At 36.9% G+C, this 16,279-nt stretch overlaps 2 protein-coding genes across 2 annotated transcripts; both read left to right on the plus strand.

Annotated features, from left to right (window-relative positions):
- The first annotated feature begins 865 nt into the window (after positions 1 to 865).
- LOC133878105 (uncharacterized) lies at positions 866 to 3,732 on the plus strand. Its single transcript, XM_062316604.1, has 7 exons — positions 866 to 1,739; positions 1,876 to 2,120; positions 2,221 to 2,454; positions 2,583 to 2,675; positions 2,785 to 2,886; positions 2,981 to 3,431; positions 3,540 to 3,732. Exons 1-7 carry the CDS (start codon positions 932 to 934, stop codon positions 3,710 to 3,712), a joined length of 2,106 nt encoding a protein of 701 aa, XP_062172588.1. The 5' UTR covers positions 866 to 931; the 3' UTR covers positions 3,713 to 3,732.
- Positions 3,733 to 11,402: 7,670 nt separating this feature from the next.
- LOC133877794 (peroxidase A2-like) lies at positions 11,403 to 13,549 on the plus strand. Its single transcript, XM_062316208.1, has 4 exons — positions 11,403 to 11,642; positions 11,745 to 11,936; positions 12,046 to 12,214; positions 12,756 to 13,549. The coding sequence occupies exons 1-4, from the start codon at positions 11,421 to 11,423 to the stop codon at positions 13,211 to 13,213; spliced, it is 1,041 nt and encodes a 346-aa protein (XP_062172192.1). The 5' UTR covers positions 11,403 to 11,420; the 3' UTR covers positions 13,214 to 13,549.
- Positions 13,550 to 16,279: the final 2,730 nt, after the last annotated feature.

The raw sequence follows: 16,279 nt of genomic DNA on the forward strand, positions 1-16,279 counted from the left end.
TTAAGATAGGGTTCGACAATATGCCGCTATTAACCGATGTACTCTTTTAATATATGAAATGATAACATAGGTTGATGGCCTTGACGATCAAAGTAGGGAGGAATTGGGGCTGAAATTGGTTATGCGGAGTAGAGGGTTGAAGGAGACAGCAGTGAAGTATAACAGGTACGTGGTAAACGGGAAATTGTTCCGCACGCTAGCCCATGATGTGGGAAGGAGGACTCAGAACAGCGGGGTATGTGTGCCAACCGTTGAATGCGAAACCTACTACGGGCAGTTAACCGATGTGGTTGAAGTCGAGTACTACGATAGGACTACGTACGTCCTATTTAAGTGCAATTGGGCGGACCCCACGATGGACAGAGGATTTAGAGTCGACGATTATGGTCTAGCGTTTGTCAACTTCACTCACCTCGTCCACAGGGGAGAACTGCTAACTGACGAGCCGTACGTGCTTACATCTCAGGTAGACCAAGTGTTTTATGTCGAGGATGAAAGGAACCCAAACTGGGTTTGTGCCGTGAGGACTAAACCGCGCAACGTGTACGATGTTGGTCAGGGGGAAGGGAGTAGTGATGCAGATAATGCATATCACGAGTGTGTACCGATCGTATTATCCACTGATGACCTGCATGATACGAATGATGAATTCGATCACGACAGGCCCGACATTGATCCGATTGAAGCTCATGTTATACAATGATTGCTATATTTATTATTGGTACAATTTGCTTAAACTCAAAATACTTTCTTATTTTGCATAGAGCTCATTGTATATTATGCATATTTTATTTTAATATTAAAATTAAAACGAATTTCAAGTAATTTGTCTCACATTTGTTCGCAGGTTTCGATGGACCCGAGACCCCCTACTTGCGCACATCGTGCACCACGCCAGCCCGTGCATTGCACGACTACATCCACACCGGCGATGTCAGCGGCACTACATACCACACCGTGGCCACCCCACCCGGACGCTGTATACAGACCATTGCCCCCGGGTACGGCGGGGATGAGCAGGTCAGATCCCGGGCAGACGAGCACAGCTGGATATTCTCCTTCTATATACCCGCCTACGTCGACACCGGCGATGTCAGCGGCACTACATACTACACCGTGGCCACACCACCTGGACGCCGTTTATAGACCATTGCCCCCGGGTGCGGCGGGGATGAGCAGGTCAGATCCCGGCCAGACGAGCTCAGCTGGATATTCTCCTTCTCCATTCACGACGTTATCGCAGTTGGGGCTGACCTCACCGGGCCATGTTGATCGATGGTGGGCGCGAGACTGTCATGATCTGAGCAGATTTCCGTTGTACTATCCATACCCCCTTCCACCACCTATGCCAGTCATTCCTGATAGTGAGACTCAGGATGACAGATTCCCGCTGTCACAGCGGGGGGGGATGCCTATGCCGGCTATGCGGTCGGGACAGCTGTCGTCACCGGCTGGGGGCCAGGGCCCGGCACCTGGGGAGAGCCAGATGCATGTTTATGGACAGAGCCAGTTGCCGCTTCCTGGGGAGAGTCAGGACCCAGATGTGGGGGAGAGCCAGCTGCCCCACGAGGGGGATGATGTGATGTTGGGGCTTGATCAGTTAGCACATGATGTCCCCCAGGATATGCCTTCGGATGACGATCATGATGATGAGCATCACCCAGAAGATCAGGCAGGCGAGGAGCATGCTGGTGACCCAGCGACCGAGCACATAGCGTTCGACCATATTCGGCTGATGGGTAAGTACATTTGTATACATTATTATAAACTAATTAATTTAGTAAGTTCATATAATATTTAAATTGAATTTTTAATTTATTGATATAATTAAGTTATTTAGTGTTAATATATTAACGTTTTATATTTATTGACTAGGGTATAACCCAGACGGGAGCATATATTTTGAGGTGATTAAGGACCCTGAGAGAAATTGGGTGCTCCCGAGGGGTAAGAAAGTTGTGTTGCAGTACAATGCTGCAACACAACCAGTGGGACGAGCATGCAATCGTTATAGACGGGCTGCGGGCAAGCTGTTACGGAGCGGGTCCCATATTCACTTGCGGGACAAATGGGGAAAGGTAGATAAACAGGTTAAGCAGGCTATGTGGGATGCCATAATGGTATGTGTATGAAACTAATATATGTATTTTGTGAAATTAAAGTTAAGATGATTTTTTCTTTATTGAACTGCTAAAATTAATCATTAGATTGAATGTGCAGCAAGAATTTTATGTACCCGTATCCGTCGACCAGCGCCTGGCACAGAATGAATTCTGGGGTGATATGGGCCGTAAGCACCGTTCGTGGAAGTCGAAGTTGAGGACCCAGCTAAATATTCGAGACGGTGACACGCCATTGACAGTACGTGCGAGAATGCCAGAGACGTTTTTTGATAAGTATGACCAAACGGATGTGGAGGACGTACTGCACGAGTGGTGCACAAAAGTAAATGTGGTATGTAGGTCTTTGAATGTATTACTATAATGTTGTGTTTTTTTAATAAACAGTTCATTCAAATCATAACACATAAGTAATTAAAAGTATCAATTCTGACATTTGTTTTGGGAATGTTCAATGTAAAGGAGAGGTCTGAACGAATGAAGCGGCTGCGGGAGCAGCAAGACATCCCCCATAGTCTGGGGTCCAAAAGTTATGCCAGATTTAATCACGATGAGGTATGGAACAATATGTAAAAACCCTAATTCTTATTTGTGCGTAATTGTTCTTTCTTAACGTTAAATGAATATCCAATGTTTGTTATATATTTATACTGTATGGCGACAGGCATCTATATCTGGCACGCCCCCCACTCGCGCCGAGTCGTTTGTGAAGACGCACACAAGGAAAGACGGCACTTTCCTGAACGAGCGGACACGGGACCTATGCGTATGCTACTGTTATAGGTTATCGATTATTATTAGTTATGTGTGTGATAAAGTATTTATTAATTACCATTGTTTTGTATGTTGACGACGTACAGGAGCGGATGACACAGAGTTTGTCCACTGATCCTGCTGCCTCGGACCCCGTCTCATCAGATACGGTGCGTTGGGCACCTGGCGACGCGTACGAGCAAGCGGTTGGGCGACCCGAGTATGCGGGTAGGGTTCGGCAGGTTGGGCCGAACGTTACTCCTGTTCGCGGGACTTGTTTCTCGTATAGGGGTCGCACACGGGGGGGACCGGCCGAGGGCACTTCTCAGGATTGGGCTGCTCACAAAATTGCGGAGTTGGAGGGCATAGTGCGGGCCGAGAGAGAGCGGGCTGACAGCATGGAGCAGCGCATACGACAGATTGATGATATGGAGCAGCGCATGCGACATTTTGAGGCCTTCATGTCCTCTACAGGATTATCGTTCGTATGCCCTGGTGCTCAGCAGTCTTCACCTGCACACGTCGGTAGTACGTCATCTGTTAGTAGTGCGCCTGCAGGTATGGTTCATATTATGTATACACTTAGGTTTATTTTTAATTTGTTCTCATTACTTGTTTAAATTTGCATATAATATTATGTAGGTTAATTATTTTTAGTACTTGCAGGTAATGCGACAACGGTTGGTCCGTTGTCGCCTTCTGGACAATTGCTGACCCAACAATCCCCTCTCGGGACTCCTTCGCCCGTTACACCATCTCTTGCGGGACAATCGACAGTTGGCGAGCTCACGCCCGGGACTGCACCTCGTGATCCGCAGAGACGTCCTCCAGATTTGTAGATATTTTGTGTATTTTTTTTTTTTTAGTACCGAATAACTTTATTAAATTAAGAATCTCAAATTTGTTGATATTGTTGTGAAAGTAGTTATATATAGTAATGAATATATTTATTAGTACATGGTATTCGAATTTTTAAAAAACGTTGTTTTGATTAATTTGTGCAATTTGATTTTGTGATATTTTTGGATAAAATAAATTTGGAGAATTTTAGTAAAAAATAAATATATATATATATATATTTTAAATAAAAAGAAATTAAAAAACAGAATTAAAATATATACATATATATATATATATATATATATATATATATATATATATATATATATATATATAAAATAATATTTATATAAAATATATAAATATATTTTAAATAAAAAGAAATTACAAAATAGAATTTATATATATATATTTATATATATAAAATATACTGCGGCCAACATCTGGCCACGTGTACATTAATACACGCGGCCAGATGTTGGCCGCGTGTAGATATATACACGCTGCCATTTGGCAGCGCGTATTAATGTACACGTGGCAAATTGGCCGCGTGTATTAAAATACACGCTGCCAAATGTGCAATTAGCATTGCCCAGGTCCACCGCGTGTATCTACGCGGCTAATTACACGCGGCGAACTGTTTGCCACGTGTACAGTTACTGTACACGCGGCGAACTGCATGTGGCGATTTTCGATTTTTTTTGTAGTGCACCCAACTACCTCTCAGGTTTTATTTTTTCTTTGTAATTAATTTTTATATTTTTTACTTTTTATTGTGTATATATGTTTTGATGAAGAATTGGCATGCATAACTTTTCAGGTGCTCAAACATTTGGAAGTGCTTAGTGTGTGACTTTCAGTTACCGATTATATAATTTCAATAGCACCGGCAATCCCGATCCAACCCTGAACTCAACCTACTTAGAAACTCTCTAAGGAATATGCCCAGAAAAAGGAACTGGGTCTGGGACTGAGTTGACCAATCTGGCAATCTCGACATCACCACGCCGGCCGCTTTTGACAATTCCTACTTCTCTAATCTTCAGGTCAACAAGGGGCTTCTGGAGAGTGATCGAGAGCTATTCTCAACTACAGGGGAGGATACATCTACCATTGACATTGTTAACAGTTATAGTGCTAACCAGACTGCTTTCTTTGCTGACATTGTGGTATCAATGATCAAAATGGGGAATATCAGCATGTTAACGAAGACTAAAGGAGAAATTAGACTCAACTGCGCCGCAGTTAATGCAAACACTACTTTTGGATTAGATGGTCTCTTGCATAGCTCTATTTAAATGAGAGACAAGGCTTTCTATTCCTTTTTGAATAGCCCAAGGTTTGATGGGCCTCCAATGAATTTAAAAGAGTTGTCTCCTCCTCCTTATTCTTTCTCTTTGCTCTTATTTATAGGATTATGGGCGGTTTAAGCGGTTGCGGGCTAAAACGATAAAGCTTCAATTGTAAAAAGTTAAAACGACGAGACATCTTAAAATCATTCATTGACGACTGACGCCCTACCTCCAAAATCAGGTCAAACCAATGTATCCTACGGCCCATAGGCCATAGTGCTCCAAAAGGTCAAACCACGAGTCCCTCTTTCGCTATGCTGTGAGGGAAAAAGAAAGAGAAAAAGAAAAGAAACAGGGACCATCGAGCCACGCAAAAGCCTGTTACTCACAACAGGGACCATCCAACCCTATTAACTTGAACGGATGTGTGCACAACCCACATTCACAATTCTTATATAATTTAATACATATCGATAAAGAAGAAGGCTAGACATTCAAATATTTTTTTATTAGAATTTAGTTTTAGTTTAATGTGTCATAATTTTATAATATTTATCATTTTGAGAAGTGTGAATTGTAACACATCAGGTTGAAACCAAATTCTAAAAAAAAGTGTTGAGATGTCTAGCATTTTTCATTGGTGAGATACATGCATATGAGTCTCATCATGTAAGGATCTCATCAATATATTTTGAGTTGCATCTGTAAGAGTTGTGAATTTGGGTTATACAAAAATCATTTTCTTAACTTAAATTTTGGAGGTTCTTTCAAACTCTTCTACATGACTATCGTCTATAATTATTTGTTTAAAATTTAAGAAAATTCAAACGGAAAAGTGTGAGATACCAATTATAGAATTTATTCATCGGATAAGTGGTTGAGCAGTCGACTTATGAAACCTATTGCCTGAATTTAAAAGCAAGTAATTATAGAATTTAGACTATCTTAATCCTTTTTTCTTTATGCATGTTTTGATGGCAGCCTTTTTGGGTGACCGCACCACCATAACCCCTCAATTTTTTTTTTCCTCATGCTTTTGCAAAAGAGGACCACCAGTCCACCACAAAAGAGTGTTTTGGGTGGCCCGTGAGCCTCCCTTTCTCTTTTTTACATTTTTAAAAATTGAGTTTTGTATTATTAATCTCAATGAAGGAGTTTAGACAACAAGTCAAGTTAGAGGAATAATTATTGATGGATGGATGAAGATGAATGAGAGATGGATGAGAGATGCAAAATAGCTAGCATAAATATCTCGTATAAGATAAGAGGAATATTAGTTATTTAAAGAGAAAGAAGGAAATTTTTATTATTTTTTAAAAGCTACCTAAAAAGTACGAGCCATCTATTTAGTAGATTATTATATGATTGTTATATAATTGGATGATGTGACAATAAAAATTAGGGAGAGCGGCTCACAACTATCCTACAATGCTCATGTGTCAATCCCAAACAACTGTTAGTTATTTATTTATTTTTTTTAAACAATGACTGATCTAATGGTTGGTTGAGATTGACAAGTTAACATATTGTGAAATAATTGTGTGATAAAAATGTAATTTCAAGCATTACTCTTTATTTAAACAATCTACTTTAAAAATAATAATCCAAATCCCTATATACAAATGCTATTTGAATATTAATTAAATAATTAAATTTAACATTTATTACAAGTTTAAGTTTTTAGAATAAGTTACAATTTAACATGATACTAGAGCAAAATTTATGAATTCCAACTCTAATTCTACAATTTAACCCATTCATGAGAAATCCTTCTGACATAAAAATATCACCCGTAAAAGTTGGCAGTAAAAACACCGAACATTAAGGATACTAGTAGCTAAGTCATTGGATCGAATTCTCAACAAATTGTTAGTAATTTAGGGCAATAAATTTAAATGTAAGAGAATTCTTATGAGGCTCACCAATCAAGTAGAGAAATGGGCTGCTCGAAATCTATTAAGACAAATTAGTACTATAATTTTTTTTTTTTCATATTTACCATACAAATTAATTGTTAACCATTCTAATAATAATAATAATAATAATAATAATAATAAAAACCTTCCCAAATAAAGGAAATTATATGTATTAAACCACTACTTATTTTAAAAGTTTAAATTAATAAAAAAAAATATAAATTTAAAAATTTAAGTAATATTTTAATACTCACCCTTACATCTAAGCTCAAACTCAAACTTTCTCGTAATAGGTGAGGATTAATGTGTGAAACTGAAATGTTAGAAATATGCATAATAAGTGCACTGTGCGAGTGTATAGATATTTTTTTATATTAAATTATTATTTATCTTAAAAATTTAAAATAATAAAAAAATAATTATTTATTTAATATCCTAACAACGTAATCATGATGGTCATCACCGACACGATAAAATGGGTTAGTGACTAGTTGACCACGTGGGTTTGTCCTTGTGAGTAAAGTATGGGTGAAAGCTAGTGAGAATGGGTTAAAGTGACCGTTTAATATTTATTGTGCCCTACCCTACCCATTACCCAAGATAATTCTTTTTTTTTCTTTTTTTAGATTACCCAAGATAATTCTAGATGCTTCAAAAGGAAGACAAGGTCTTAGGAGGAATTGGAACAGGGACCTATATGGCTATAGCCTATATGGAATCTCCTTTTCACAGCTATGGCCCTAATCTTCTTCGATTACCTAACCCCCGATTACCTAATTCTATTAAACAAAGCCTGAATTTGTTAGTACCAATCCAAGGAAAGCAATTTGTTTTCATTTTCAACATTCTTTTTAGCCTTTCAACCCCACAAACTACACGCTGTCGCCAGCCATTTTTCACGACATGTGTTCGAAGCAAATTAATTTGTGAACGATTAGATGGCGATAGGATCATGTAAAACAAGAGAATTAAGAAGACTATGATTGGGGCCAGCTAGAGGGTCAGATAGCCAGACCGGCGTTTATCAGTGCGATGGCGGTCAGAGAGGAAGTTAGAAGAACATTTGATGCTTAAGTTAGTTGGGTATTTGTTAAAGAAAACTGGACGAAAAGATTGAAAAAAAAGATGTCCGTATGAGGTGATGTGTGCCCTTTTTAATGAGAGATACTTTTTGTCCAATATGATAACATTAATGTCAATGATATTTACGGTATTTTCTGTATATCAAGGTGTGACTTTTCTTGTTGGTTGTATTAATAGCCGTTTGGTACGTGATTGATGAGAGTGTATGGTTTTCTATGTATGTGGAGACGGTTTTAAAAGTTATCGAGTGAGTTTATTTGCGAGAGTGATTAATTGTGTGATCAGATGGCGAGTTTGAGCACTCTCAATAGTTTTTCTTTGATTTTCTATAAATTTAAGGAACAAATATACTTTTTTACGTCTATATTAAAATACACTTTACAATAATTTCTCCTGTCTTTCTTTATACCATTAAAATATTCTTTATTTACAAAATGCAAGTTCCCTAAGTACCCTCATCTTTTTTTATAAAATCTCAACACAATCCTCAATGAAAGGCAGAAAGAGGATATAAATATTTTGTGTTAAAATAATTGATAGAGAAACTAAAGTGCTAATTAATGTAATATTGGATAGCACCGTAGCATTGTAGCTTACCCAATGTTTAGGGTTGACATAGGGTATTTGCTGTATGTGACTTTTTGGAAATTTTTTAGAATATTTAGGACGGAGAAAAGACTTTAGGAAAGCTGTTGAGAGTGCTTTAATTATTTCCCTAAATTTTTGAGAATTTTCCAATCTAATGAACTTTCTAAGGGGATGTCTTTGTAACTCGCTTGCCAAACACATTCGCATTGATTCTATGCTATTAGACTGTCCGAATAACACATAAATTTTGGTAGATTACGTGTGTAGTCAGCCTACTTATTCCGAATGGCCCAACATGCGAGACCTACTTATTCTAGGCAAATAAGTTTTATAATTCTTCTTTTTTAAGTTATCTGAATTTTTATATTATTCAAACAGCCTAAAAACATAATATCAGTCCAAACGTGCATGTTAAATATATTCTTTTTCATGTTAAAACTGCTTGAGTGGCGCCCTATAGTACTGGTTATAATTTACATCCCCTCCAACATGGATCCATGTGCATTTCTAATCAACTTCAGACTTTTCCAAGGGAAGCAATTTGCTTTTCATTTTCAACCATCTTTATAGCTTTTAATTCAACCCCCCAGTATTTTTCAACAACCCTAATTTTTAGCGTAGAAAAAAAAAATTCTGAATTTATCAGTAAGAATTTTCTACCTTTTCATTTAATTCTGGGTGGTGTGATATTTTTCTTAGTTGCATTAATAATAGCCGTTGGGTTTGGTGATGGATGAGGGTGTACGGTTATGTGGAGACAATTTTGAAAGTTGTCGAGTACTTTCTTTCTTTGTGAGAGTTTGGGTATGTTTGGCAAGCGAGTCTATAAAAATAAAATAGTGAAAAAAGAATTTTCAAATTGGTAAAAAGTGATAGATGTGATATAAAGTAAAAAGAATTTGTATAGAAATTATTTTGAGATTGGTTTATAAAAGATTTAATTCAAAAAAAATAAAACAATTTGTATAGAAAAATGAAAAAGTTTTGTATTATAGTGAATTTTTTTATTTGAATAGTAATAAAAAAACCATTGATATGATATAAAAAGTAAAAAAAGTCATAGTATTTGATGTTGATTGTTTTAGAAAAATGCGAATAAAGTAAGGAAAAAGACACGCACTACTCTATTCTGGTATGTGCATTGTCAAACAATTAGATTTGTGATCAGATGGCGAGTCATGCCTTAATTATTTTCTATGTAAAAGCTTCTTCGGCGGGCCTATAGATAGTTATTTATATCCACTTCATCATGCATGCATGGTGCTGACCACAATCTAATAAACTGTAGACTTTTTCAATCTAATTACTGAACTTTCCAAGGGGCTGGGTGCATGTGTTTGTAACTCACTTGCCAAACACCTTTGAAATGATTTTATGATATTAGATTGTCTGAATAACATATATAAATTTAAATAGCTTAAAAGATTGATGGGATTTACGTATATATAGAGCTTGCCTGTTCCAAATAATCTAATCAACATGTGAGATCTCTGTACTTATTTGGAACAAATGAGTCCTTTAATCCTTTTCTTTTCGGTTGGCCAAATTTCTATGTTATTCGGACCGTCTAATCTTAGTCCAATCATGTTTTATTCTTTTTCATGCAAAAGTTGCCTGAGTGCCTATAGTGTGATTACAATTTATATCCCATCTAACATGGAATGTACGACGTTAAAGTCACAAAATTTATGCATTTATAATCAATTTTTTTTTTTATATGTTCACATACGAGGAAGAGGAGGATTTAAATTAGTGACCTCCACTTTATGAGGCGTAGTTTCCAACCGATTGAGCTATTTCTTATAAACACATTTATAATCAACTTTAGCCTCTTCCGACATGGAAGCTTATGTAGTTCGTTTATGTAACGGAATTTATGAACTTCTATTCAACTTTAGACTTTTCCAATCCAAATTCCAACGTTTGGGGTGTGTTTATACTTTATACCTCACTTTCGCCAAACGTCTTGTAAAGGATTCTGAATAGCATAAAAAATTTGAATAATTTAAAAGATAGGATTACTGGCTTACGTATTCCAAACAGCTTTATATGCCGGACCTATTTGTCAAAACAAATTAGCGTGCGGGCAACCCTTTACTCTAGCTTAATCATCGGGTTGTTTCGAAGTAAAATATTTTTTTTTTTTTGTGTTTAGCTCATAAAAAAAATTATTAATGGTAAAAAACGATCGGTAATAAAATTTCAGCGATGTGGTTGGATTCGACGGCACTGGCCAAATTCTGGCACTGAAATCTAGCACAGTAGCCAAATTCAGGTCAGTATTGTCGGAGTATGACAGTTGCCAAAATCTAAAGATGGTGACTGAAATTTGGCCGGTGCCACAGGATTTTGGGGACCGGATTCCGAAATCTGGTGAGCTTCGGCTATAGATTCGGGTTACAAATAAACTCTAATAACCAGTGGTGGAGGATTTCCACAAACATACGTGCGAAAATGAGAAGTTTAAAATCAGAAAATGATTTACGGTTTTAAAAACAACAAATCATTTTATAAAAATTAAAGAGATTTTTTTCGGTCAAGTTAAAAATAATTTTTGCTGACCATCATTTTCGGTTACACTAAATACTAAAAAATACTGAACAAAGCCTAAACAAGCGGAACGCCCTTAAATGTCTGAATTTTTGTGTTATTGGAGCCGCTACGTACGACAACAGGCGGCCAAACGTGTTATATACTTCTTCTTTCTTTCTTTTTTTCATCTTTTCTTATTTTTTTCATGTGGGTAAGTAACATGCTTGTCACTTTATAAATAAAGGACCACAATTTGCTCTATCAAACATCCAAGTCATTCTTGTTTACAGAGAAAGATGTCTTCTTCTTCTTCTTCTTACTGTACAGTGATTGGTCTATTCTTGGCATTTTTGCTTGGAGGATCATCATGCAATGGACAGCTGACTCCAACATTTTATAACGAAACATGTTCAAACGTGACGAGCATCGTACGTGGGGTCATTGAGACGGCGTTGCTGACCGACACCCGGATTGGCGCCAGTCTTATCAGGCTTCATTTCCATGATTGCTTTGTCGATGTACGTACGTTGATCTCCCCAGCTCCTCAATCTTGGGAATCAACTACTTTTAATTCTCTAGCTAATTAAATTGTACGTGTTAATTAACTTTGTTAGTTGTAGGGGTGTGATGGATCAATTTTGTTGAACAACACCGACACCATAGAAAGCGAGAAAGAGGCTGCCCCAAATAATAACTCAGTGAGGGGTTTTGGTGTTGTCGATGACATAAAGACTGCGTTGGAAAGCGCTTGTCCCGGCATTGTTTCCTGCGCCGATATCCTCGCCATTGCATCTGAAGCATCAGTTTCACTGGTATTGTATATATAAAACAACAAGACACCCTTCTCGATCTTCGATCAAACATTTATTTTAGTGTATGTTGTTTGCATGACAGACAAACTAATATCCATGCTCACTGCAGGCAGGAGGTACCTCGTGGGATGTTTTACTTGGAAGAAGGGATGGCACAACAGCAAACCGAACTGGTGCTAATATTTCCCTTCCAGCAGCCTTCGAGACCATAGAAGCTATAAAAAAAAAGTTCTCAGACGTCGGCTTGAACACCAGTACCGATGTAGTTGCTCTCTCTGGTAACTCTTGCTTACAAACTTAGAGCATTCTAATTCATCTACCCAAATCTTATTTTGCTAGTCAGGATACCAAAATAGCAGTAAAAGAAGCTGTACGTATGTTCAGCAATTTGGATAAACATTTGTGATTTGGTGAATTGTTAATAGTAGTGCTCACAAATTAATAATGAAGACAGTGGCATAATTTTTTTTTTTTTTTTTTTTTTGGATGAATCAAATCTTTTATAACCAAACACAAAACAATTACAACTCCAAAAAAAGTGAAGACCCACAAAACAACCTTACATCAAACAGCCGAAAACAAGCACCAAACTTGAGCCAAACTACAACAAGACTACAACAACCATAAAGCCGAAAGCTACCTATCAAGAGAAGATCTCTTGAATTTTAGGGTCAACACCTTAGTTCTAACATCCCATTTGATCCGAGCAACCAAGGCTTCCTTTGTCAAGGGGGAATTTCCAACAATGGCATATATTGTGATGAAAATAATACACGTTTGACGTTTTGATAAGGAATATTTGGCATGTATAATCTTCAGGTGCTCACACTTTTGGACGCGCTCGATGTTTGACTTTCAGCAACCGGCTATACAATTTTACCGGTGTTGGCGATTCTGATCCGACCCTGAACTCAACCTACTTAGCAACTCTCCAAGGAATATGCGCGGAAAATGGAACGGGGACTGATCTGACCAATCTCGACCTCACCACGCCAGATGCTTTTGACAATAATTACTACTCTAATCTTCAAGTCAATGAGGGCCTGCTGCAGAGTGATCAAGAGCTGTTCTCAACTGTCGGGGAGGATACTATTGAAATTGTTAACAATTATAGTGCTAACCAGACTGCTTTCTTTGCTGACTTTGTGGTATCAATGATCAAAATGGGGAATATTAGCGTGTTAACGGGTACAGAAGGAGAGATTAGACTCAACTGCGCTGCAGTTAATGCAAACACTACTTCTGGATCAGATGGTCTCTTGCATAGCTCTATTTAAATCAGAGATAAGGCTGATCGAGTACAAATAATTAAGCTAAATGCAAGCTAATATATGGTGTATACGTGTATATATACACCTTTTGCTGCACATGTACGTACGTGGTGCTTTTGTGCAACTAACTATATTGCATACATATATATAAGCTTTTATCTGTGTTTTGAGTGTTTGATACAAAAATTCTGTATATGAATAAATGAGGGAGGCTTGAGTGATCGATGCTTTTCTCCCCTTTCAGATATTGAAAGATGGAGTACGGTATGGAATGTATTGAGACTCGGAATTTTTAGTGCTTTTATCCACCTTTTGTACTCTATTTTATTAGTGAATTTCTTTTATGCCAAACCATATATATAAATTTTTGTGTTCTCTACCCGTACTTGTTATATTTTTCTTCTTCTATTTCTCCACTTTTTCATCATTCAAAATCTTAATTTGTTACTATATATAAATCAATATCATAGTGAAGTTTTGCTTCTATTAAAATTTCGGGATACAAATCCACAAGTTGGTTAGCGATATTTGATGGGAAGAATGATGTCAATTTTTGTCATCTAAAGATGCGTGCTCTACCTTCATTAGCGGTGACAATTTATCTTCACCTGTCACGTTTGAATCATGTCAAAGCATGGGTATATATAAAACTATCTACCCTTCAACTTTAACCGGTTAATTTCGTGTTGAGTTTGTGTTCAGTTTGCGGGTCGTGTCAAAAATTGTCAGAACTAAATGCCGCGTGTCAGGTTCGGGTCATCTCGATGCATGGATATACAAATAAGACTGTATAGGTCAATCATAACCCATCACATTTAACTAAATGAGCTAATTAAACCCTTCGACCCTAATCCATTAATTCTCTATCAAATTAACGGATAGTATCAAAACTTGCTAACCCTTTCACAACAATGACTTGCTTTACTATAAAATCTAAATTCTTTTAATCAACCAATTCTTTTTTAATTTTTATATATATATTAACAAAAAAATAGTCTCCCCATTACATTTCGACCGTCTATATTGTTTACCTCGAGGTGTTACGTGGCTTGATATATAGCATATATAGTTTGTTGAACTATCATTATCAGCCTGTGCCTTATTTTTCGAACTATCAACTACCGAGTCTAGCTTTAGAAGCATAAAACGTACAATCTTAAGATTCACATGATGTATTACGAATATCATTTTCAAATTAATCTATTTACTATTTACCCCTGGTGTGACAAATAATTTTTTAGGATCCAAAAAAAAGCAGAAAAAATAAAATAAAAATAATCAAATCATAAAGGACATCAAAATTTATTAGTTCGGCTTAACAAACCTATATCTATAGGCGGAGGCGACCAAAATATCAAAAGATGCGATATAAATTATAGCAGAGAAAAAATCACCAAAATATCGCTCTCACGCAATAAAACTATTTTGTCAAAACAAAGAAAAGAAAAAGAAAATCATCCAAATCTCACTCTCACACAATAAACTTTTTTGTCGAAAAAGAGGAAAAAATGAAGCAGAGCATGCGGAAGCCTCTCTGATCCCTTTCTCAGCATATTCACAAAATTAAAGGTGGAATAGGGAGCAATATATGAGAGCAAATTTGGTTATAGTAAAAGACTTCAAATACTAAAAGGAGGAGTGACAATTGGTTATTCACTCCAAAACCAAAAGCAACAACAAATTGCCCACGGCCTACTACTTGATTATTTGAAACAAATTTCCAACTTGATTTGAATTTCATCAAATCCTTAATGTAATTCTCCACATCACGTCCCCTCCAATACCCCTAAAAGTAATCACAGACACAAACTACAAACATAATCAAGTTCAAGCAATGTTTGAAATTGAGAATTGGAACTAGCTGGTTCAGTCAACATATTTGTTGAATTTTTGGCCTTGCAATTTCTTCACTGTGATATCTCCATGTGTCGTAACCTCCTTAAGAAAATGATATATAATATCAATGTGTTTAGTCCTCTCATGATACATATTTAATTTTTCGTTAAATATATTGTGTTTTGGCTATCATAAAGCATAACAGTCTCATCCTGGTGTAAACCCAGATTGCCAATTAGACCTTTCAACTAAATTGCTTCTTTCGCTGCCTCTACCATTGCCATATACTCTGCCTCCATGGTGGACAAAGCAACTATTGACTGTAATCTCGCATTCCAACTAATGGCACAACCTTTAGAGAGTGAAAACATAACATGTTAGAGATCTTTTATCCAAATCTCCAGCATAATCTAAAACGACATACCCAATATTATTAGAATAGATACCACTGCCACTGTCATAATCCCAACCAACCAATGTAGTGCCCTATAAATACCGAAGCATCCATTTCACTGTCTACAAATGAACCTTGTCGTGATTGGCCATATAACGACTAACAACATTGAGTGCATGTGAAATATCTAAACGAGTGTACACCATAACATACATGATTCTCCCAACTGTGCTAGAGTAAGGAACACGTGGCATGAATTGTTCTTCCTCCTCACTATGCGATGATAAACCTGCTGAATGTTTGAAATGAGCAGCAAGTGAAGTATTCACTAGTTTCGAATTACGCACACCAAAGAGTTCAAGTACTTTTTCTGTGACAATTATAACGTTCTTGCTTTCCTATCCCATTGAATCTCCATCCTAAGGTGTTTTCCAAAAAATTCAACCAATTAAGAATGAAGCAACCACACAACAATCACCAAAATAAGCAAAGTAATAAAACAATAACACATAATTTGGTGACAAAGTGGAAACCCTTTGAAGAATTCCTCAAAGGTAAAACCACTCCCATACTGTCAAATCCAGGAAATTCATCTACTATAGAATAATTCAAATAACAAGTAGTTCGCGCTTGCATAACTTTTGTAACATACACCTCACTTGTATCGAACAAACAACCTATTTGTTCCAACTGTAGGTCCAGAACCTTTGGCCAATTTGTATATTGAGTCTCCTCTTGCAATTCGGAACCCTGGTGGTTGAAGGTTAACAGTTTTGAGTGTGGTTTAAACAATCTCTAAGACAGATTTGGAAGGGAAAACATACGATTACTCTGTTCTCTCT

Source organism: Alnus glutinosa, chromosome 9, assembly GCF_958979055.1.
Source record: "Alnus glutinosa chromosome 9, dhAlnGlut1.1, whole genome shotgun sequence".
Taxonomy (NCBI): domain Eukaryota; kingdom Viridiplantae; phylum Streptophyta; class Magnoliopsida; order Fagales; family Betulaceae; genus Alnus; species Alnus glutinosa.

What these genes read in the sequence shown, in the direction of transcription:
- LOC133878105 (XM_062316604.1), top strand. Translation starts at nt 932, where the DNA reads ATGTCAGCGGCACTACATACCACACCGTGGCCACCCCACCCGGACGCT. An exon ending in CTATGTGGGATGCCATAATG is followed by an intron (nt 2,121 to 2,220) that starts GTATGTGTATGA and finishes TTGAATGTGCAG; the next exon opens with CAAGAATTTTATGTACCCGT. An exon ending in TGTTAGTAGTGCGCCTGCAG is followed by an intron (nt 3,432 to 3,539) that starts GTATGGTTCATA and finishes TAGTACTTGCAG; the next exon opens with GTAATGCGACAACGGTTGGT.
- LOC133877794 (XM_062316208.1), top strand. Translation starts at nt 11,421, where the DNA reads ATGTCTTCTTCTTCTTCTTCTTACTGTACAGTGATTGGTCTATTCTTG. An exon ending in TCCATGATTGCTTTGTCGAT is followed by an intron (nt 11,643 to 11,744) that starts GTACGTACGTTG and finishes TGTTAGTTGTAG; the next exon opens with GGGTGTGATGGATCAATTTT. An exon ending in CTGAAGCATCAGTTTCACTG is followed by an intron (nt 11,937 to 12,045) that starts GTATTGTATATA and finishes TGCTCACTGCAG; the next exon opens with GCAGGAGGTACCTCGTGGGA.